This window comes from Pelodiscus sinensis, chromosome 1 (assembly GCF_049634645.1).
Source record: "Pelodiscus sinensis isolate JC-2024 chromosome 1, ASM4963464v1, whole genome shotgun sequence".
Taxonomy (NCBI): Eukaryota; Metazoa; Chordata; order Testudines; family Trionychidae; genus Pelodiscus; species Pelodiscus sinensis.
The window spans coordinates 151,065,208-151,090,085 of record NC_134711.1 but is presented as its reverse complement, the minus strand read 5'-3'; the positions used below and the strand labels follow the sequence as shown (position 1 = coordinate 151,090,085).

General features: G+C 44.2%; 1 protein-coding gene across 38 annotated transcripts in view; it reads left to right on the top strand.

Annotated features, from left to right (window-relative positions):
* Positions 1-24,449, top strand: part of ABI3BP (ABI family member 3 binding protein) — a 323,405-nt gene extending 298,956 nt beyond the window's left edge. For all 38 annotated transcript variants that reach the window (XM_075907457.1, XM_075907515.1, XM_075907462.1 and 35 more), the window contains 5 exons: positions 6,075-6,154; positions 11,189-11,218; positions 12,879-13,040; positions 21,278-21,400; positions 23,085-24,449. In XM_075907457.1, coding sequence (XP_075763572.1) covers positions 6,075-6,154; positions 11,189-11,218; positions 12,879-13,040; positions 21,278-21,400; positions 23,085-23,200 — 511 coding nt within the window. In that variant the 3' untranslated portion in view covers positions 23,201-24,449. The remainder of the gene's footprint in view (positions 1-6,074; positions 6,155-11,188; positions 11,219-12,878; positions 13,041-21,277; positions 21,401-23,084) is intronic.
* Positions 24,450-24,878: the final 429 nt, after the last annotated feature.

The window sequence follows — 24,878 nt, the reverse complement described above, 5'->3', positions numbered from 1 at the left end:
AGCATATATTCTGCACAGACACAGTATGAACAAGTGTCTCATGATGTCAAACAAGTTACAAAATATTCTACATGGGTGGATTCAAACACACAATGTTTCTATTGAAGTTTTCTTCACACAGATCAACCTCCTCACCCACTTCTCTTGGTGATAAGATGGATGCCTCATTGCTAAGTTGAGTGACACACCTGTATGACCGCATAACTCAAAGCTGCTGAACCGCCGTTGGAATCAACATAGCACATACATTCACTGGAGCTATGGGCAGTCTGAAATGCATGCTCACAGGTCCTACTCTTGATCAGTGACAAGGCTACAAAAGTGCTGAAAGAAAATGTTGTTTGTATGTGTTCCATAAATCACCAAGGAAGGGCACGGTCCCACTCCTTATGCACAGCGATGTCACTATGGAATTTGTGTCCCCACTGCAGCATCGACATTTCAGCCTCCCCCCACCAGGATGCCAAAGCACCATGGCAAAAGCACTGAGGAGAAAATTTTCCCAGGATCACAAGTGGGAAATGAACACCTGTGTACTGTAAAATCTGTTCCCATACTGGGGATTCCCAACTATAGACTTCTTTGCTGTAGGCGCCAACTTTCAAAAGAGCAGAGGGGTGTTCGACCTCTCGCTCTCCTCCTGCCTCCACTTCTACCCCTTTTCCAAAGATCCCACCTCTTTCCAGCCCCACCTCTGCCCTCCTAGTTCTACCCTTTCTTCTAAGTGCCCTATGACCTCACTCTTCCCCTTTCCCCTCAGAACCTCCTGAACACAACAAAACAGCAGATCGCAGGGGAAAGGAGGGTGCTGAGGGGAGAAGGGGAACTTATGGAAAGCTGCCAATGGGTGCTCAGCACCTATCAATTTCCCAGTGGGTGCTCCACCCCAGAGCATCTTTGGTGTAGGCACCAGTATTCCCTGTAAGCTGTGCACTTGGATGGAAAATATTAAAGGGAGCATTGGTGGGCACCTATGTTCTTTGCAACAAACAAGAATGCCCAAGTGAACATGCTTCTGGTCCAGAGCGGGATCAGGACTCCGATCTCTCAGCAGTGCTTCTGTTCTTGAAGAGGATATATATCTACTGTCCGCTTTTCCTCCAGTCTCTTTCTTAGCCAGGGGCATGCACAAGACCAACAGCTCCAGAGACATCTTCAGAGCCCCTATGTGGCCCAAAAAAACCCATAGTTTCCCTACCCCTGAAGATGGCTGTGGGCCCATCACACACATTTCCACTTCTATCTCATCTCCTGTCTCAGGATATAGGCCGTTACCTGAAACTAGCAAGTAGTAGAACTGAAACTGGTAAGGCATCATCTGAAGGCATGGCTGCTCCATGGTTCTGTGACACTGAAATGACCTGTTGAGAAGGGGTAATGGACATTCTTTTAAATAGCAAAAGGCCTACTGCATAATATAACTACTTTCACAAATGGAAGAGTCCATACATAGTGCCAGAAAAGGCCAACAATGTCAACAACCTCTCTTTTACCGATGGTATGGGATTACATACCAGAAGTCAAGAAATTGGGTCTCTGAATGCATTCCATTAGAGAACACCTCGCAGCAAGTGTGGCATTCCACCACAGTCGTTCATCTTTGCCATCCTACTGCTAAATGTTTTCTCAAGGGCATTCTTAACTTCCACCCAGAAATACAAGCCCTAACTCCAACATGGGACCTCAGTCTGGGACTCTGGTGCTTTATGGGGTCATTAGTGATGTGCTCCGTTTTCCACTTGTCAATGAAGGTGGCCTTCCTTGTTGCTATCACATCTACCCACTGAGTGGGAGAACAGGTGGCCTTCTGGCATGACCCCCAAACACAATATTTTCCAAAAATAGTTATCTTACAACCACATCCCAAGCTCCTACCTAAATAGTTGGATCATTCCATTTGTATCAACCCAGCCATTCCTCATAATTTTTTCCCAAAACCTCATGGGAACAAACCAGAAGCAATGTTGCATACCCTGGCCAGCTGAAGGATGCTAGCTTTTTACATCAGTCTTAAGGGAGATGCTCTATCCAAACAAAGGCTGTCAACATGGATCTCTAGCTGCATTGACTTTTGCTGCTGCCATCAAAAGATACAACCTGCACCAGGAACCCAGACTCGCTTCTCCATTGCACTCTCTACATTTATAACCTTCTTTAACAGTGTGCCTATTATGGACCTTTGCAAAGCAGTAGTCTGGGCATCAGCCCATACATTCACACAGCACTATGCCATAGAGTGACCCTTGGCTTCAGATGCTCTACTTAGACTAACACTCTCCTTTACTGTACTTTAGAGTTTTCACGTTAGAGACTTTGTGGTAGAGAAGGAACTGGGGCATTGATCACACGGAACTATGTAATCACCAGTGGTGGCATAAAATAGGGGACAGCGTATGCGTAACACGAGCAGATGCTGACTACTAAAAATTTCTGATAATAAACACAGGGGTGCAGATTGACCTAACAGGGAGTACTTACAGGGGCAGCCATCTCAAAGAATCTCAGTTACTGCACAGTGTGAATAATCATTTCTTTTCATCTTGGTGGGGTCACAAACAGCTGTCATGGAGCTGTGACCACCCTCTGGCCCATCCCATGATGTCAAATGGGAGCGGGAGCCGCTACAGGAAAGGTTGAGAAGAACAGATCCCGGAAACCTGAATTTTAAAAGGTGCATGGAGGAAGGGTGGTGGGGAAGAATAATGAGAGGTCACAAACAGCTCAGATTAAAAAAATTTTCTAAAAACAATTACCTTTACTTTTTATAAAATTAAAAAAACCCTCCTCCAGGTACATTTTTACCATTTAAACATCATGTAGCTTATTCAGAGTTGCCTAAAAGCAGGTTGGATACCCACAGTGATGAGCATGGAATACATATTTAAATTAGATTAGGTAAGCTTTTTAAATAAAAATAACAAACCATAGTTATGCTAATAAATGTAGATTCCTCATTTACAAAATATTTCCCCACCATGGGAACGCTTGCAAGTATTTCTGTTTTTGAGAAGATTTACAAAAATTGAGGCGATTGTTAGTTTTAAGCATTACATTTGGTTAAAATAAAAATTATTCTACCAATAGCTGTGGGAGACTGCCCTTTGGTATTTGGACACACAGAACTTACCGAGGCTAATCAGCATGCTGCTCAGGTCTTCAGAGACCAAGAAACAGTTGGAAATTTCACAGTTCAGATGAAACTATTCAGACTCTTTGTGTGGGCTTATAAATGAAGTGTTGGCAACCCAAGTATGGGAATAGTGGCTTTTTTGTTTTTAATTTTGTCTCTTCTGATCATTGATCTTTTGGAAACTTGCTGCTTGGAAAGCAGCCTTTTGTTGCTCTATTTCATAGTGCTGCGATAAATTCACCAAGCACTCCCTTCCAGTAATAAGTGATTATTTATGAATCCACAGTAATGTTTAATAGTGTAAGTAATGGCCCAAAATATCATTCAAGGTAGAAAATAACCTAAATACCTCTCATCATTTTGAAAATGTGTCCACTGTTTTGTGGTGTCTGCTCATTTAAAATATACTCCGTTACCTATTACTTACTTATGTCAGTGTTTCTCAGCTTTACTCCTTTCACAACCTGCAAGCCAGGGGCCATTTCTTGCTGTGACCCCAGAATAAATCCTCTCAGCTCTACTGTCATACAAATAATAACATTGAGGAAACAAGTAAATGAGTGTATTACCATACACTCCCCACACAGCCTAACTCTTGGAAAGCTGCTGCTGGAAAATGAACTACAAAGGATTTTGAATGTTAGAGACTTTGAGGAGATGACTTCTATATCTTCTGTTTTTTCTCAACTACATTCCTTACAATCATTTAAAATGAAACCAACCAAACAAGAGGAGCTGTATGTGTCTCAAAGGCTTCAGTGAGTGAGGAAGCATTCTCCTTTCCATGCCAGGCACAATATAACAATCCTCATTTCAACTGACATTAAGAGTGCTGGTTGATCTCTCTCTCAGTGCTTGTCTCATGGCTATGCTTTCAGTTTAAAGCACTGCCTTAGTGTCAGTTGAAACAAAGCAGAAGACAGCACTTTAAACTGAAAGTGTGACCATGACACAGACACTGGGAGAGAGATCACCCAGTACCCTATAAACTACCTCTGCTAGGGGAGTAGCTAATGGTCTCCCAGCGCTGTAATCTGGTACACACTGGCACTTTACAAAACTGTAACTTTCTATGCTTGAGAGGGAGGGATATTTTTTCACACCTGAGCCAGAATGTTACAGCACCGTGAAATGCCAGTGTTGGCCGTAGACTGAAACAGGAATAGAAAGAAGTAAAAAGACACAAACAGGAGCCTTTGTATAGCAACATCAGAATATCATGCAACTTTCCATTGCTCTGAGGCAGGCAGATCACCATGGGCTGTATGTTGTAGAGATATTACAGTTGTTAATGCAGGCAGGTGATGGTATCTTATTATAGGCTGATTCTGAGTGGTGCTTAGGTCAGTGCTTGGCTGCATGGGAGTTAGGAAAAAACAGCATGCACTGCCATTAATATTTTTACACATATTGCTAGCTCCGTACCTCAGTGTGCATCTGTGTAGAAGAGATGGGAATTTGGGAAACAGAACTGAGTGGAGTGGTCATTTGTGGCTCTGCTGTGTATGTCATGTATAGGAGTCACTTGGCATCAGGCAGCAGTCCCGAGCCGTAGTGCTGTAAGAAAATGGGGATACTCTGGTCACTTCTCCTTGCAGCACAGCAACAGAACCGAAAGACCACAAAAGGCAGGGTTCCTGAGCATGTGAAAGAGAGAAAGAATGAGAAGTGGGGCTCTCCTCAGGCAGTAATACCTGCCCTTGTGTTATCCAATCACACAGTTTTGTGAGAGCCCTTTGTAACTCTTTGCAGTCAGCTTTGGATTTAACAATTTTGAGTAATTTTGTAGTATCTGCACATTTTGCCACCTCACTATTTACCCTTTTTTCAAGAACATTTATAAGTTTAACAGCAGTGATCCAAATTCAAATCCCAGCAGCACAACACTCATTTCTATTGCCCCCCCCCCCCCCCAACCTTTTAAGTACCCGGCAATGTTTTCATGATGCTCTCACAATCCTTAATTACTTGAAGGACCAGTCTTTTGTTATTCTTAATCACTTGCCTCCCTCTTTTTATAACAAACTCCCTGCCCCAAAGGCAAAGCTGCAAGCAGCTTAAACTCTGTTGCATTTAAGAACTGCCTCTGGAACCACTGCATGAAGTTTTAAGCAGACCTCAAGTATCATATGCAGGGGTTCATACTTTCAGGGGGAAACAGTCCCTCGCTCTCCCTAAATGGTGCCCTTGGCCTCTCCCCAGTCAGGAAGCTCTCTGCAGAGCTGCCCTATGCATCTGGGTGGGACTCATTAAGCGGCTGCCCTGCTGCACAGCTTTCAGGGAACTTAGGTCAGTGTTTTCCTAGGATTGTCCCCTTTATGATGGACCTGTTCTGGGATGGTGCTTGGTGCACTCTGCCAGCTGTTTGATTTTATGGGCTCAGGATCAGCCCACATCTCTCTGGCTTTTGTGTCCCAGAGGTGGCAACCCGACTTCCAATATAGGCCGAGGGCAGGGGGAGAGGAGGCACGACGAATTCAGAAATATTGGTATTTAGGACTACACCAAAAATATTGCTGTGGAGAAGGATAGGGAAGAGAGATCCCCACGTGGGTACGTTGTTGTTATTTAGAGGACGATATACAGCGCTGAGGTGCATTCAGTCAGTTGGATCTTTCGGTTGGCTGAACATTCCAGCCCGCCTCCTGGAGGACGTACATTACACGCAGCAACAGCCCAATCCCCTACACTGCTCCCCCAGCAGCATTAAAAACAGGAGCAGGTTCCAATGGAGCATTAAAACAAACATTAAGGATCTGCATGCACACTTGCCATGCATAGGCCGAAGGGTCTTCTGGTATTAGGAGCAGGGTGTCTTAATGTTTTTAGAGTACGATGTTTTGATTCTTTATGCTTGTCCAGGAAACGAATAACATCAGCGATGGTATCTGCATGGGTGGTTTCCAAGAATACAAATGTGTTTGTTTCCAATTTTATTCTCCAGTTATGAATTCCAAGTGAAAGCCATAAACCCTAGCGGTGAAGGTCCACCCAGCGATAAGGTCCAATTTGATACTGAATCAGGTAAGAGCTTCAATAGGTGTATTAGTTTATCAGTGAAAACCATGAAAATGCCTTCAGCCAAAAATATGAGGTAAGCTTGCCCCTGGGGTGTTTTTGATTATGGATGCAGTGCAGCCTAATAGATAGGGCCTCAGATTGAGGAAACCGGGGGGAGGAGGGGTTCAGTTCTGTCACTGACCTGATAGGTGGCCTTGGGCATTTCACCTCACTCTGTGTCTCTGTTACCTCATATGTAAATGACATATTCCCATACTCCTTTATGGATGCAAAACCAGTTGTGGTTTTAACTATGGAATGTGTACAAAGGCTTTTGCTGAATCCAGGGGATATTTTTTTGGGGGTCCGGTGAGTAGGATTTGCGTATGTGTGCATATTATTAATGGGCAGTGTGGCATCTTAAATGCAAAGCATCATTATAATGAATGTTTGTGTTTTTATCCCTATTTCAGATATCTTTGCACATAATCCAAAACACATAACAGATTTGCACACTGGGCACACTTTTGCAATTTTACTTTATTCCCTGTGCTTTTTCCATTGTCTGCAATATTGTTACTATTTTATTACTTTTATGTGACCCTAATGCCTCAGGGCTTACCTGCGATGATAATCCCATTGCGGTAGGCGGTGTATGTGCATGTAAATAAATTGCAAGAGAGAGAGTGTCACTCCCCTATGAGGCTACGCACTAAATAAACAGGACACACTTGTTGCAGGAAGAGAAATGAAAGCACAAACAGATTAAGTGACTTGCCCAGAATCATCCAGCAGGACAGTGGCAGAGCTCAGAATAGACTCCAGATCCCTGCTTCCTAATTCAAGGTTTTACTCATCTGATTGATGCTTAGTGGAATTAAGTCATTTATTCTTTAAAATTAAGGTTTCTCCTTTGAGTGTTTGCTCATATCCATTCAACCTAGGGGTGTGGGCCTGCCACATACACAGGTGCCAGCAGTTTTTCCCTAAGCAGCACCCGTAGGGTCAGGGTCTCTAGCACACCCATGGAGTAGTGCACCCACGTCATGCTATATGAGGCACCCCCAGCCCCTCCCTCCTCAGTTCCTTCTTACCGCCACTGATGGTGCTTGGAACAGAGTGCTTCAGCCTCGGCTGTGGCAAATACTCCCTTTGCATTGAGATTCCCCATTAACGAACTGTGAGGTACCTGTAAACTGTTAATCCTCAACCCATTGAAAAAACTCCACATGGGGGGACGGGGCATGCCCCACTCCCCTGACTTCAGCGCCTGTGCCAGGTGCCACAGGACTATGGCAGTCAGCAGTCCGCATGCTGACTGCTTGAGTTTCCCAGGGGGAGGGACCCATTTTGGACAAATGTCGCATTTGCCGGTCCTTCTGTCCCAGAACTATTAAAGAGCACAGTATCTGTCTTAAGGTGCTCTTAATGGAGTCCACGCTTGTCCCAGAAGATCAGGAGCCAGAACTGGCACTGAGTGACGGTGCCTCGGTGCACAGCGCACTGCCGGCCTCGACGGCTCGGCACTAGTCATCACGTGCAATCCCGGCTCAGCCTGCTAGGAAGCTGGGTAAGTCCCCTCGCAAAGATAAGGGGAAGAAGAGTGACCAGCCAGTGGCTAGGCCAGAGAAGCCTCAAAAGGCAACGAGCCCAGTGTCCGGGTCACCTTCATTAGTGCTGGAGGTCTGTCTGCCCTCCACGGTGGAGGCCTTTCAGGCCGCGCAGGACATCAGTGCCATGCCGGTACCTCCACTGACACCGACTGGGCTCTGGAACTGAGGTAGGCCAATCTCCTGGCACAGTCCAATCTCGCTCTCTCTGGTGTCCGAGAGGAGAGCGCTCTGAAGGCCCCTTAGGTCTGAACATGAGAAATGGGCACAACGTGCAGTCTTCTGTGTTTCTTGGACGATTGGCTCGTCAAAGGCCCATCAAGGCAAAAGGTTCAACGCAACATGCATTTCCTCCTAGACACGTGCCACCAGCTGGCCTGCTCATAAACGAGAAAAAGTCTCTCTTGGGACCTACCCAGGAAATAGAGTTTATAGGAGCGGTTCTGGACTCTACTACCACCAGAACATCCTCCCTCAAGAGAAGTTCGAGGCTCTTTTAGCCCTCATTCAACAACTCGCAGTTGTCCCCATGACCACAGCGCGAGTGTGTCTGCAGATCCTGGGACATATTGTGGCTTGCATGTACGTCGTGCCCCTGGCCAGACTCACAATGAGGCCCCTCCTACAGTGGTTGGCTTTGATGTACGTACCGGTACAACACTCATTGGAAAGGCAGGTCCTGTCTGCCCTAGCCTGGTGGACGAGCCCAGACCAGGTTATGACAGACATTCCATTCCATCTTCAGCCCCACTTGAGGGAGCAGGTAGCCAACACTTCGGACTGCGGTTGGGGAGCCCACATGGGGACCCTTCGCACCCGAGGCATGTAGACCCCTCAAGAGAGATCACTCTACATTAAACGTAAAAGAGCTAAGAGCGACCGGGAATGTGTGCGAGGTGTTTCTCCCTCACCTCATAAGCAGGATGGTGCACATCCTCACAGACAACACCGCCACCATGTACTACATAAACTGACAAGGAGAAGCCCCATCTCCAGAGCTCTGCAGAGAGGCTATAGGGCCCTAGGAGTTTTGCGTCCTTTATGACATCATGCTGAAAGACTGCCACCTCCCGGGGTTTGGAACATGATCGCAGATCGTCTCAGCAGAGAGTTCTCCTTTAACCATGAGGGAGCTCTCCACCCTCCTCCCTCTTCGAAGACTGGGGCTCTCCCCTAGTGGACCTCTTGGCAGACCTCTTGAGAGACAACGCAAAGTGCAGCTGGTTCTGCTCCTGATTTGGCCTCCAGTAGGGGTTTCTTCCAGATGCATTCCTGCACCAGTGGTCAGAAGGTCTCCTCTACTCCTTCCCTCCGTTTCCCTCATTGGCAAGGTCCTCCAGAAGGCCGAGAGGGACAAGGCAACAGTGATCCTCACCAGCACTGGTTCAGGGCACTGATGACCTTGATGTTCTGCTGCCCAGATGGCTGCTGCTGAGGCCAGACTAGCTCTCCCAAGACCAGGCCCTGTTTGAGCCCCTAGCCACATGCCCACGGTCACTGCTCTCCTTCAAAGTAGCCTTCCTGATTGCCATCACTTTGGCTAGACAGAGTCCCTAGCCCTGATGTCAGAACTGCCATATACCCGGTTCTTCAAGGATAAGGTCCAGCAGTGGCCTCATCTGGCTGTTCTCCCCAAGGTGGTGTCCACCTTCCACGTGGACCAGGACATTTTTCTGATAGTCTTCTCCCAAGCTTTATGTGTACCGTGCTCTGGATGTGCGCAGGGTGCTGGCTTTTTTTACCTGGAGAGTACATGTGTCTTTTGCAGTGCTATGCAGCTGTTTTTGGCCTTTGCGGAACGCGGGAGGAGTTCCCCCATCTCCTCCCAGCAACTGTTCAAACGGATCACTTTCCCCATCCGCATGTGCTACAACTTGGCAGGGGCCCAGCCACTGGAGTTGATTAGGGTCCACTCCTCCAGAGCTCAGGCTTCCTCACATGCTTACCTTGCGCATGGCCCAATCCAGGACATTTGTCGGGCAGCAACATGGTCGTCAGTGCACACACTGTTGTCTCATTATGCCATCACGCAGCAGACCAAGGAGGATGCTGCATTTGGCAGGGGTGTACTGCAGTCTGCATTCTCATAACTCCTACCCACCTCCACAGACACTGCTTCCAGTCACCTATGTTGAATGGACATGAGCAAGCACTCGAAGAAAAGACAGTTACCTGTTCAATAACTGGTCTTTTTTCGAGATGTGTTGCTCACGTCCATTCAACTTCCCACCCTCTCTCCCCTCTGTCAGAGTTCTGGCAAGAAGGAACCTCTGAGGTAGGGAGGCCCCCTATGTAGCATGATGTGTGTGTGTCACTCCAGGGGGTGCTGGGGAACCCAGCTGAGGGAACTGCTGGGAAAAACGTCCGACACCAGTGCATGTGGCAGGCACACACACACTTATGGACATGAGCAACACATCTCGAAGAAGACCAGTTGGTATAGCACCCTCAGAAATGTATCTAGCTAGCCAATGCATCTGCAAACTAGAGCGTTACTTGCAGCTCTGTCGTGTGTTTCAAATAATACATTAAGCAAAAGCCCCACCTGACTTGGCTATGGGGAACAAAAAGACCAGATCCAGCTTCATTTGAAGCCAGTTACAAAATAGCCACTAACTGCAACAGAAGATACTTTTATTTTCAAAGTTGGCTGCCTATTGTGGATAGGACGCTGAACTACCAGGCACTTATTGTGTACCATGCCTCTTTAAAGGGACACTATCAGGTTTAACATTTTAAGTCAAATCCTTCAGTGTTTGCTCACTGAAATTAATAGGAATTTTGACTATTAGGAGTAAAAGATAAGTGGAAACTAAATAAGGAATTTGATATATGTCCCACATATTTTAAGAAAAGTTTATACCCTCTTATGTTACTAATGTATCTTAGATTATTACATTTGAAAGAACCGTTATATTTCAATGCAATTTCATGATTTCTTATGTTTATTATTTCCCCTTCACGCAATCAGTCAATGGAAATTAACTGGTCAGTTTCATATTTTCCTAATCAGTTTCCACACATTCTCTATTTGTCATTCTCATGCACTAACCTAAGGCTGAGACATTGGGCAGCAAGCACTACAAAGGAATCCTTTTTTAAAAGTTAAATTGTTGGCACTAAAATTTTTTAAAAAACTCCATGGAAATATTTTTCTTGATAAGTTTTGTAATTTTGTTTTGTTTTACAAAGCCCAATTTTACTGTTAAATGAACCATTCATAACCTTTTTAAAAAGTTCAGCGATGCAGCAATTCCAAATAGTTACATAAGCAGTTTATTTCTTTAATATACACAAAAATGTAGTGAACTCAACTTCCAAGCATTGTTGCTATTTTACAGTTTATAGTTTGTCAACTAAAGAAAATCACTTTCTAGTGTGCTTCTGTTGAAATATCTAGAGAGGATTTTTTTACAATGTCTGATTACATGTTTGTTTTTCTCCTCAGCGGACCCAAGAGTGAGTGAGCCAATTTCAAGTAAGCCCATCATGTATAGCGTGCTCTAATCAGAACATTTTTCTGAAATAAGATAACGTACTACTTTATGACAAGAGGGTTGTGCTGTCCAAGTTACACATATCATGGAACAGAACAGCTTTCACACATGATTTCACTTCTTCCAGCTATATCACTTGTAAGGAATTTCTGCCAGTCTAAATGTTTACCTGAGCACAGCACAATCAACGTGATGTGGTATTCCTGTGGCAGCTTGGATGGCTTGAAACCAATGTCCACAAGTGAGCTATGGACAGCTCGTATTTTCTCAGCCCTGCTATTAAATCAATATAAAGTTCTGTAAAAAGAATAAACTATTTCTCACTTAGTAAGTGACTTAACAGAATGTAAGTCAAAGTCTGCTATTTATCTATCATTGTGCTGAAATGTGTGCCATGAAAAATAGCTTTGAAAAGCTTTGACAGAGTTCCTCCTAAAGCTGGAGGTAAGACTCCTGTTGACTTGAAGTGGGAGTTGGGTCAGGCTCTAGAAGAGAAGACAACACCCATTTCAGCTGAAGGGATTGTTAATGCATTTAGTACTGCGAACTCTCTTCCATTCCACAGGGTAGGCCATCTCATCTTGTTTATTGTGTAGTATTCTACAAGTTTCCAGTGTCTCTGTTTAGAAGAGCAGTGCAATCACAAATCCCCCCCTCCCCCACTACTGTATGTACCCCCTTTTATAAGTTGTAACTGTATCGCAGTAGACAGTATTTGGCTCCCTGACACAGCAATGCACACTGCACATTTAGGCTGTTCTAATTCAGATTTTAGCTGAGTTAGAGCAGCCTAAATATGGCATAACTGTTTCCTTCAATGGAGTTATTCCAGATTTAACTTCTTGTGGGGAGAAGTTATTTAGCTGGCTCCATCCGGAGCAGAATGCTGTTCTCTTCCCAAAGTGAAGTCTGCAGTCAAAGGAGGCCTAACCCCTTAAATATTCTAGAAAAAGGGTGGAGGTATTAGGTGGAATGAGAGAGACTGGCTAGGAAGTGTCTACAAAAAGGCTGGCAGTTTGAGACATTCAGAGAGAGGGGAAGGACTAAAAGCAGGATAGGCTGTTCCTCCCTTTCAGAGCTGGTGAATAACTCAAAGCTACCTGAGTGGTGGGTGGAAAGGTTAAGCTTAGGTAAGGAAATATGCTTGTAGGTCTTGGTTACTTTATAACCTTATTTTCTAAGCACTGTGTACCTTCTGGGCAAAATAAATGTTTTGTTTGCAGAAGCTGTTTATCACTGTAAAAAGTACACTGTCAGGGTCTCCCAAAGAGAAACCCTGGCAGGGGCCAACCAATTGGACTTGCTGAATTATTCATGGTTGGTACCTAGAAGGTTGTAACCCAAATGCTGGCTGAGGGGGCACGTGTGTAAATCCAAACCAGGAGAGGTGGAGGCCTGACCTCTGTGGGAGTTCTCTCCAAGAGACCCTGAGAAGGGAGAGCTGTGCAGTTGGCCAGGGTCTGACACAGTACCTGTATATATGCACGTTTTGCTGCTTATTCTCATAAAAATGTCCTTCAAAATGCAGGTGATGTTCCAAGTGGCATCCTATTGTATTTGAGTCTCTGAACCTCTTTGAGTATGTTTGTCATGTCCAGTTTTATGGCGGTATCATTAATTCCTACCTTTCTTCTTCTGCAGTGGGAAAAGATGCCATCTGGACTGAAATCCCATTCAATTCCAATGCCTATTCAGAATGCAAAGGGAAACAGTACGTCAAAAGGACCTGGTACAAGAAGTTTGTAGGTGTGCAACTGTGCAACTCCCTGAGATATAAGATTTACCTCAGTGATTCACTTACAGGTAAGGGAAACCAAAGACAGTGTTAATGTATTTTTATAACTATGACCTAAGTAACACAGCCATCTAGGTCTTTCATATCCACGGGCCTAGAATGAATGGTTTTAAAGGATGATCAGGTATTCATATACTTCTTGCCTTGGATCATCTATAATCTGTATTTCCAAGATTCACACGTTACTATTTATAGTACCTGTTTTATGGACCTAAAACAGTTACGGGCACTTGACAGTACATGTATAAAAACAAGGGCCCGCTTCTGCCCTGAAGAGCTTACATGCTGTGATGTCAGTCTTGAATCAAAAACCTGTGCCTGCACAGTTCTTCGTGCATGGTTGGGACCTACTATGAGATGCAGTCTGACAAGAAACATAGACAGGTGGCTCCTGAAGTTGTGAGGTAATTTTTATTGTCAGAAGAGGGTCATGATGCAATTAAGTTTAAGAACCCTTGTCATGGCTCCTTCCCCACTCTGGCATGATAAATGCAGAAGTGGGGGCCAGCAAAAGTCCCCCAAAATCTTATCTATCAGGCTGTGGTATAAAACCTCCCCCCAAAATTGTAACAGCCTAGATTTTGGGGATAAAATCTCCGCTGCCACCACCCAAATATGCTAAAAAAATCAGGGGGAGACTAGTTGGGAAATCTCACCCCTAAAGTACAAACCAGGACACAAAAATGAATCAATACCAGGTTAATAAAATAAAAGAGAAAGAACTTTGTATTATCACCACAATATTCCTGTAGCAAGCATAATGACTAGATGGAAAAGTAACAAAATAATATACTCATGGAGAAACTCCATGGGCCTAGAACTTAACTACAAAAGAAAGCCAAAACATCAGATCCCACTTCCTAAACCATAAAACAATAAAACCTAACAGATTTATCTAAACTTTACCCTACTTACAGAAAGTAAAGAATTGTTTCTTGGAGAGAGAGACATGTCTGTCTCCCTCAGTAGCTGGAGGGAACTCTCCCAGAAAGAAGGGAAAAACCAAAAATTCCTTTGTCCCAGTTTGAAATTCCTACTTACATTCCCATTGGCCACTCCACCTGGCTAGGTGTAGTTAACCCTCTAGTCTCCAGGCTGCCGGCCATCTCTCATGATCATGACAACCCCTGACTAGATGATCACAATGTTTCTTTCTGGGCTTAAAGCCCACAAAATAACAAAACTGCCAGTGAGGCAAAGCATATTGTAAAACTGCTTTGTGGAAATAGTAGTGTTCGTTAGGGATGTGATAATGTACACATTGAAATGGTTAATCTATGAGCCTGGCCTCATCAGTTAACTTTCACAGTTACACACAATGTCCTGCCACGCTGCAGCCCGGGGTGTGTGTGGGGTGGGGGGTTGGAACAGAGAGGAGCTGTGCGGGGGAGCAGGCGAGAGCTGGCTTCCCATGTGTACCGGCTCCCACAGAGTCTCCTCCCCCCGTGTGTAAATGTGTAAGCACTGAAAATGTCAGAGGTTACACATTTTAAGAAAAACACCATGCTTTTTAAACATCCCTAGTGCTAATCTAGCAGGACTTGTCGCACAGTCCTAAAGCAGATGAATTAACACTACACTGAAACTACGCTGTTTCAGCCTCAGAACAAATATTTAATATAGCAATAGCCCATTTTCTTATTTCCACTTGCTTTTTGTTGTTGCTGCTCTTGCTGAAAAAATGGTGATTTAACTTGGCAGAATAATGATGGAAGCTGCCAGATTGTATTCATTACACTTACAGGGTATGTTTCTCTCACTTGTATTGTTTAACCAACACCAGATCAACTGTCACAATATTTGAATGGACTGGAATGTTTATCCAATACAAATAACATTGTGTTGTATTTTTCACCATTCTTTCACATGGCACAGGCTTCTGTACTGTAGTGGAAACATTTCCAGTTCTAGACTAAATTCAGCCATGAAAGTCAGTAGAACTCCACTGAATTCAGTGGAACTATGCCCACCTCTGGAAAGAGCCAAATTGAATGGGTAGTGTCTAGCAAAGAGAGGAACCATATTTTGTTACTGTAGATAAGGGCCACAAAGTCCTGATTTCCATCTGGAAGTGTGTAAAAGAACCGATCGAGGCTTAGTTATATTAAGAAATTTAGCTGATCTTTAAAATTTTTGGTAAAGTCCTGATAGCAAAATATGAGCAAACCTTTGGGGTCAGTCCAATTCTTCTTGGGGGAGAAGCCAGAAGGTGGCCTGCACAGGCCCTGGGGAGAAGGCAGCAGGCGGACTGTGTGGACCACCCCTCCCACCATCTCCACTACAATGCAAGGGTGAAGCAACTGGTCATCCCTCCCGAACCTCCCCCCACCTACTGCTCTGACTCCTGCACTCCCCATCCCCCTTCCCTGAGCCCCTTCTCTCCCCCCCCCAAACCCTGATTCCTGGATTCCTCACACCCCCACCCTCCTGTCCTGAGACCACTACCTTGCCAAGCCCCTGCCTTAACTCCTGCACCCCCCACACTCTCAGTTCCCTGCCCTGAAGGACCTGAGCAATGCCAGGTACATCTTTTAGTATCAACTATGTATTTTAGAGAGTTTGTTTGATCAAGAGCTCCTCCTAAATGGTAAGACCTAGGTCCACCAAATTTGGTATTTAGCTTCCTCTTATCACTTAAATCTTAAAGCAACATGAGGGGTTTGGTTGTGCCTGGAATGGGATTATTTGTCAAACAGAAAAGATAGAGTCATCAAATCAAGTACAGTGTACAAAATTGACATAACTGAGCGAATGTTGAAAGAGACTGAACCAAGATGAGCCCAAAAAATAGGATGAACCTGCAATAGAACTGCTTCTCAATAAACCTTACAGAAAATAGATAAAATGGAGAAATGTGGGGTAGTGCTCCATTTTGGCACAGCTAGAAGAATGCTTAAAAGTTTGAAAACTAAAAGAAAATATTGTTGGAAACCAAAATGACTATAGCCCTTTTTAAAAAAAAAAAAAAAAAAACAGCCAATTATGATAATTTATAGGAATGAAGGAAAAACACCAACTTGACAGAATTCCCATTTTAAAAAATATACTAAAAAATGAAATGGAAAAATGTTAACAACCCCCTCTAAGAAATCCAAAGTAAACATTAATAAAAAATAACACAGTATATTTGAAAAATACAAGTGTTTAAAGAAAGCATGTACGTTTCCCTTTTAGTTAAAAAAAACCTTAGTTTTCATAGGATACCAATGGGAAATAAACAAGCTTATTTCTGCAGCTACACTAACATGAGCAATAACAATGATACCTGGTGTCAGCCCTGATTCAGCAAAGCACTGAAAAGACCATGGCTACGTCTAAACTGGCATGATTTTCCGAAAATGCTTTTAACAGAAACGTTTTCCGTTAAAAGCATTTTCGGAAAAGCACGTCTAGATTGGCAGGATGCTTTTCCGCAAAAGTACTTTTTGCGGAAAAGCGTCCGTGGCCAATCTAGATGCGGTTTTCCGCAAAAAAGCCCCGATTGCCATTTTCGCACTGTGCTGTCTACACTGGCCCTTTTGCGCAAAAGTCTTTCGGAAAAAGACTTTTGCCCGAACGGAAGCAGCATAGTATTTCCGGAAAAGCACTAACGATCTTACATGAGATCATCAGTGCTTTTCCGGAAATTCAAGCAGCCAGTGTAGACAGCTGGCAAGTTTTTCCACAAAAGCAGATGATTTTGCGGAAAAACTTGCCAGTCTAGACAAATATGTTTAAGTGTTCTGCTTGATCAGAAACAGGTAGGATCCTATGGATCCTACCAGAGAAATCTTTGATTGACGCAACTCTAAATATAACAAACTATTAACTAGCAGCTGCTCTGTGGTTAGCACCTCTAGCATGTTCCTGTTCTAGACCAAGGGTTCCCAACTTTTTGACAAGGGGGCCAGTAAATCCATTCACGAACTTTTGGAGGACCGGTAACATTCATTTGCATATTCATTAAGCAAATGATGAATATTCAAATAAGTTGTTTCTGGTCCTCCCAAAGCCCCCAGTGCCAGCATTAACAAAGCTTTTGATACAGTCACCCACAGTATTCTTGCCAGCAAGTTAAGGGAATATGGATTGGACAAATGGGCTGTAAGATGGATAAGAAAGCTGGCTAGATCAGGGTTTCCCAAACTTTTTAATTTAGTTGGAACCCGTTTTTTTTTTCAGTACTGTCTTTTGCAGTCCAAAAATATAAACGCATATAAAAAAAAGCATGAAAAATGAATACATTTTCAGTGTTTCACCCGGCTGCATCCTCCACCCAGCCTGGGCCAGGGCTTGGGGGACCCGGTGCTGCATGAGCACTTGAGGATGCGGGAGCAGGAGCAGATTGGGGGTAGGGTATGTGGCTAGGAGGGTAGGAGTGCAGTGAAGCGTAGGATTACCAGGTGTCCGGTTTTGTACAGGACAGTCCGGTATTTGAAAGTTTTGTCCAGGAAAGAAATTGAGAAATTACCAGACATAAAATGTCTGGTTATTTTCTAATTAGATAAATTTTATTATAATTAGGTATATCAGTCCGTAGCGGCGAACTGTCTGGCTGGTAGATGTGCTCACGCTGCCTGAGTGTGTCTACCTGCCAGGCAGTTCACAACTACTCGAGGGAGGGTATGTTGGGGGGGGGGGCAAAATGGAATCCTGGCCAAACTCACTCGTCTTCCATGGTCTGCATGTGCCCAGGTCAGTCCCGCTCCCTCCCTTCTCTTCCCAATCTCCCCAGTCCAGCCCTGCTGCCCCCGTCCAGCTCTGCTTCCGGCAGCCGGTTCCCCGCACCTCCACCAATCTCCCCCGGTCAACCCCGCTCCCCCAACCAGCCCCGCTGCCCCCGTCCAGCCCTGCTTCCGGCAGCTGATTCTCCCGTCGTCCTCTTCCTGATCTCCCCTGGCCGGCCGGCCCCCCCCGGCTCCTGGCCAGCCCTGGTTCCGCTGCCGCCTGCCCTCTCCAATCTCTGCCGCCAGACAGCCCCGCTACGCCCAACCCTGCTTCTGCCAGCTGCCCACCCAGATCTCTATGAGACAGTCCTGCTGCCCACCCACCCACTTGCGTACCTGGATCTCCATGGGACAGCACCCGCCGCCCCCGGCCCTGCTTTCGCTGCCCACCTGCCCGGATCTCCGCAGGACAGTCCTGCCGCCCCCAGCCCTGCTTTCGCCGGCTGCCTGCCCGGATCTCCACAGGACAGCCGTGCTGCCCCCAGCCCTGCTTTCGCTGGCTACCTGCCCACCCGGATCTCCATCGGACATCCCCAGTGCCCCAATCCTGCTTCCCGGCAGCCAGTTCCCTCCTCTCCCACCTCCTTCCAGCCTGCCCCACTCTGCTCCCCTCCCATCAGCCATGCTGAGGCTGGGTGTACTGGGCCGTGGCCCATAGTTCTAGACCTTTTTCAGTGTTCAACAGAGATGTCTTGCACGGTTGAAGTGGTGGCTCGGCTCCTTGGGGATTCAGAAAGCCTTTGACAAGGTCCCTCACCAAAGGCTCTTGTGTAAATTCCATGGCCATGGGATAAGAGGGAAGGTCCTTTCTTGGATTGAGAACTGGCTAAAAGACAGGAAACAAAGGGTAGGAATAAATGGTAAATTTTCAGATTGGAGAGGGGTAACTAGTGGTGTACCCTAAGGGTCAGTCCTGGGACCAATCCTTTTCAACTCATTCATAAATGATCTGGAGAAAGGGGTAAGCAGTGAGGTAGTAAAGTTTGCAGATGATACAAAACTGTTTAGGATAGTCAAGACAGAAGCAGACTGTGAGGGACTCCAAGACCAAACTGAGTGATTGGGCAACAAGAATGGCAAATGAAATTTAATGTGGATAAGTGTAAACTAATGCACATTGGGAAAAATAACCCCAACTATACGTACAGTATGATGGGGGCTAATTTGGCTACAATAAATCAGGAAAGAGATCTTGGCGTTATCGTGGACAGTTCTCTGAAAACTTCCACGCAGTGTGCAGCGGCGGTTAAAAAGGCAAATAGGATGCTAGGAATTATTAAGAAAGGGATAGAAAATAAGACCCAGAATATCTTACTGCCCCTGTATAAAACTATGGTACGCCCACATCTTGAATACTGTGTACAGATGTGGTCTCCTCACCTCAAAAAAGATATTTTGGCCTTGGAAAGGGTTCAGAAAAGGGCAACTAAAATGATTAGGGGTTTGGAACGGGTCCCATATGAGGAGAGGTTAAAGCGACTGGGACTTTTCAGTTTAGAAAAGAGGAGACTGAGGGGGGATATGATAGAGGTATATAAAATCATGAGTGGTGTGGAGAGGGCGGATAAAGAAAAGTTATTTATTAGTTCCCATAATAGAAGAACTAGAGGACACCAAATGAAATTAATGGGGAGCAGGTTTAAACTAATAAAAGAAAAGTTCTTCTTCACACAGCGTGTAATCAACCTGTGGAACTCCTTGCCAGAGGAGGCTGTGAAGACTAGGACTATAATAGAGTTTAAAGAGAAGCTAGATAATTTCATGGAGGTTAGGTCCATAAAAGGCTATTAGCCAGGGGATAGAATTGGTGTCCTTGGCCTCTGTTTGTCAGAGGCTGGAGAGGGATGGCAGGAGACAAATCGCTTGATCATTGTATTCGGTCCACCCTCTCTGGGGCACCTGGTGCTAGCCACTGTTGGCAGACAGGATACTGAGCTTGAAGGACCTTTGGTCTGACCCAGTACGGCTGTTCTTATGTTCTTATGTAAATAACACTTAATATCCAATAAAAAGCCCACACAACTCACGACTGTATTTTTATATTAAACACGTGGACAGATGCACAGAGCCATGAAGGCAAAAATATCAAAAAGGGAAATAGAAGTCTAATAATAGCAAGCTAATGGAGTACATTTCCAACACATAAACCTTAGTTGTTTATTATAAAGAAAACAGAACCAAAATATGAATATTTGAGCAACTGAGCATCTCATCTCCTCAGATAAAGCTTTTTATGGCTTGTGGTGACTAGGTGATCCTTCCCAGACGTAAATAGCTTTGAAAGAGACTAAATGGGACGGATCATTGAGGGAGGAATGATGCATACTCCTCCCCTCAAAATCTTAGGACTCAGTCTAGACTCACTAATGGTGCTCCCCTGCGGTCACACCCTCCCTTTCTGTTTGATGCAGCCAAACCTTGATCTTGCTTTAAGTTACGATAAGAGGAAGCTGCATACTAAATTTGGTGGTCCCAGTTCAGGCCTGGGTAAAATACGGCCTGTGGGCTGAATCCGGCCCCAACCAAACCACCAGATCCAGCCTGCAGAGGGTGTGGGGAGCCTGAGGCATGCTTCCTGCTTGCTGTGCACCACCCCCATGCCACTCAGAAAAGCAGCTGTGTGGCTGTTTCTCTTTCAAAACTGAGAGCCTGGAGGGGAAACTTCAGGCTCTGTTCCTGCCCTCCTGGCCAGAAATAACAGCCACGAAGCCCCATATCTCCTCCCCTCCAACTCATAGTTATTCACACAAGCACATGGCCTTGTGCAGGGGCAGAGCAGCCTCCCTGTCTGCCTGAGAGACATGCTTGGCTGATGGCTGGGAGTCACTCAGGTAAGTCTCCTGGCCAGAGCCTGCCTCTGCCATCCCAGTCCCTCCCTTCCTCAACCCTCTGCCCCCTCTACTCCACCTCTACACATACCCCACACCTTCTGATACCCTCCCCTGCATCCATATATACAGTGGTCAGAAACCTGCAGCCCCTTATTTGTCCACTCAGCTACTTCTCTGAATTAAAGTTACTTTTAAGTCATCTCATGAGTCAGTCCAGTGTCCCAGGTCACAACTGCCTTCTTCATCCACTCTCCCTCCTGTACCCCAGTTTCTTATCCTAAACTCCCTTCTGCACCCAACCTCCATCTCACCCCCTGCACTTCCTGCATTAATATCATGGAAGAGCGTGGCCCTCAACCACTTTCCAAAACCTTAGAGTGCAACTCCCATCAAAAGTTATTGCCCCCTCTGTCCTAGTTCTTACCATTAGGAGGAGTTTTTGAACAGACAGACTCACAGATGGAGGGACAGAGAGATGGAAATTTCTGCTTTTACCAAAAGAAAATGTTTCCCTTTTCATTAACTGGCATTACCATTTAGGTATTTACACAATGCTGTAAAAGCAGAGTTAGATCTCAACTGAGATAGCATCAGACTTCACAATGAATGCTGGAATTCAACTCAGAACCTGATTACTTACAAAGGAACTAACAAAAGTTTTGCTGTTGTTGCTCAAAGGGTTTTTATCATGATACTTTCTGTTTTCAGGTAAATTTTACAGCATAGGAGATCAGAGGGGACATGGAGAAGATCATTGTCAATTTGTGGACTCATTTTTAGATGGAAGGACAGGGCAGCAAGTTTCTTCAGACCAGCTACCCATGGAAGATGGTAAGTTCTGAAGAGCATTGTTGCAATAAAACTTTCAAAATCTCTCCTGCTAATGGCTTAATGGCCAACACCAGTCCGAGTTAGTGCCAAAGTTAGTTCTCTGCCCAGTAGATCCAAACTATCCTTCATGCTTGACAAGATTCTACTCCAACTCAGAACCCAAAACCATTGAGGACTAGCCAAGCCTAAAGATCTTACGCAACCTGGGAGTCAGATGACTTTCAACCCTTTATCATGGAAAGGAAAGCTCTTTGCCCTAGACGGACAGATGCATTATCTGAGCTTTATACAAATATTATAAACTGGCATTGTCAAGTCAGTAATAAGCTCTGAAATGCCAGATACCAGTACCTGCTAAGCTTTCAAACATGACAAAGAGAATTAATGTTTGCTTTCAAGCAGAGTTTTAACAGTTCATACCTCAGCTGCTAAATCTTCAGCAAGATCATATTTACAGAAGTTTTCACAAGACAAGTTCAGTGTGCATTTCACTTGAAGTTGCTATGTTAAAGCTAACTGAAATTTTTCCCAATGTTAACATAACTACAGGAGTCACTTACTGGCTAGTCTTTTCCAAAAGTCAATTTCAGCAGATGTTCCAGCGTACCCAGGAAATAGTTGGTGACTTGTAGTAGACAGTGAGGCAGGCTTTGGACAACGGTCCCCTCTTTTTGTGTACTAAAGTGGAAGCAGCATTTATTCAGGGACACACGTCTGGTCTGCACTTAACGTGTACATCAGTCAGTGACATGTAACAATGTGCATGTACTTCCTTGCCAATCATTTCCCTAATTAGGAAACCAGAAACTTGCCCACAGGTGGTCAGTCCCACCTCTAATTTTTGCTTAGCTAGTTGGGTTCCGTCCCCTCCACCCCAATTAAATTATGGAGTTTTTCTCCCTGAAGTACAGTAGAGGTAAGAAACACAGGCTGCAACTTTTTCCAGCATAGCAAACCCTGGATGTCACTGTATGTTGTGAGGGCTTCATAGATCCAAAAGGCGGAAGGTATAAGACTTTCCCCTCATCTTCCACTGACACCAGGGAGAGAGAATGCTCCACTTCCTGCCCACTCTCCATGTGTGTTCTGGATAGGGAGCGCTCCAGAGAAGGCACCCTCAACCTTCTCAGGTATGGCTACAGCTACACTATGAACTTTTTCAGGAAGAGGGAATGCAAATTGAGTGCTCATTTGCATATTCTCTCCTGATCGTTTTATGCACAAGATCCCTTCTTCCTCAATAAGTCCAAATTAGTGGTTAGTACTAATAAAAAAGTAAAATAGAATCCAATTAGAGTTAGTACTCAATGAGGAAGTTTTTTTTTGCACAGAAAGGTGCTGTTTACACAGCGCTTTTTTGTGCAAAAACTTATTCGGCAAAAAGGATCAGAAGAGAATATGCAAATGAGTGCTCTATTTGCATTTCCTCTTCCAGAAAAAGTTTATAGTGTAGCTGTAGCCTTTGAGAAGGATTGTTTCCCCTTCCTCTGCCCCAGCTTGTCCAGAATGGATTGTTGTGTAGCAAAGGGAGGACAGTGTCCAGCAGCACCCAATGTCTTGAAATTCAGTAAACAGTACTCTGGCATTTGGAAAGGTGTGAATGTAACCCCTGAGCTTCTGAAATACACCCTGTGAAAGGTAGTCTTTTTCTCCCCCCTCTAAATCTTTCCTCATTGTTTATTAGGCTTTTTCAGAGCAGTTCGTCAGGAACCTGTCAAGTTTGGAAAAATAGGTGGTTCGACCCATATTAACTATGTCCATTGGTATGAGTGTGGAACGTCAATACCTGGTAAATGGTAGTTGCTATATGAACTCGAAAATGAACAAAGGCCTACCACTACCATGCCCTTCTCCCAAACAAGTTCAGCGATGGAAACATTTATGGTCTTCCTGTCTTCCATGTTTAGTCATGTATAAAGTTTATAAACTTATGACAATACTGCATTAACTGTGTTTAATAGCATAGGCTGCTTACTATAGTTACTCCATTTTTACCAGAAAGCACAAGGAAAAGGATAAGGTCTGGGGAAGCTGGCTCCCTATATTCTGGCTAATAAGGTACAGTTTATATGGTATTTTAAAAGATACAATTTGTATATTATTTATCACATTGTTGTAATAAATGTTTTGAGGGAGAGTAATGGCTAAGTTGATCAAGAAACTGCAGTATACATTTAACTTTAGATATTCACTCTGTTATTGAAGTAGTGTCATATGCTGCTTATCAAGGTAATTCTGTAAGTCTCCAATTTCTCCATACACTTAAATTATTAAATTAGAATGTTCTGGGACTGACTTCTGTACTTTATAAATACCCAGATTGAAGAGCTTTTCCCCTTGTATCTAAACAATTTGTGTTCTTGCCAAAATTAAAAGAAAACGTGTTATATTTCAATGCTTTAGTGCACCAAAAAAGCAATTGTAAGCTTTTAAAGAAATGCAAGCATAGTTTCTTGGTGACAGTCAGACTTGCACATCCATATTAAAATTGCCTGTTCACATGGTTAAAATTAGTCTATCCCTGTAAATACAGTTGCTACTTAAACAGTATCCAGTTAGCATTAGTACTCTTCCATGTTGAGTTGATGGATGGTGTTTTTACTTAATCAGGCTTTTCAAGAGTGCCTGAGCAACAGAAGTCAAATCTGCACCTCTTGCAGTGGGTTTTCTGAAATTTTGATAAACTACTTTGCAGGCCAAATGTATATAGCACCACAGAATTTAGAGTAAGATAATGAGGTGTGGGAGGATATGCTCAAAATACCAGTTTATTTAACAATCAAGTTTCCTCTATTTCAAAATTGTTAGCATGGGAAAAGCAGTTAGTTTTGAATGTGAGTTGTTCCATTAAAAACCTGTCCCCTCTCTACAGACTAGATTCTGTACTTCCCTGAACATTTATGAACTAAAGAGATTTTTTTGAGCAGGGTGTTTATTCATTGTATTAGAAAAGGTATGAACAGGAACACCAAATAAATGTCATTTGTAGAAAATGCCTTAAAGTACATTGCAGGTACACTGTACTCGAATAAAATATTTTTTAACCATGTCAAGTTTTTGTATATTGGTTGGCTTTCCACTTTGGCGCTACCTTTCACTTACCATTGTGTGTCTCAGAAGACTGCCTGTTCAGTATGTTATATATGATCATAAAAGGATACATTACAATCTCCCCTACCAAAGTGGAAGATGAGAATATTTGTAAACAGGTTTGCACAGCTCTTTACACTGTTTTTCCTTGTAACTGAAGGTTTTGTTACAGGTACTGATTTAGGTTTTCTGGCTGGCAAAAAAAGTTTGTAGCACATTTTTTTAAATTCCTTGTTTGGCTGGGAAACATTAAACACCAAGAAATTCCTATCAAGTCAAAGCTTCCACTGAATGATGGATTAAAGCCACTGGGTATGTGCCTTAATGCAGTGTATTTACTCAATGTGAGCTGTACTAATGCAACAAAAAACATGATTTGGTAGTCTAA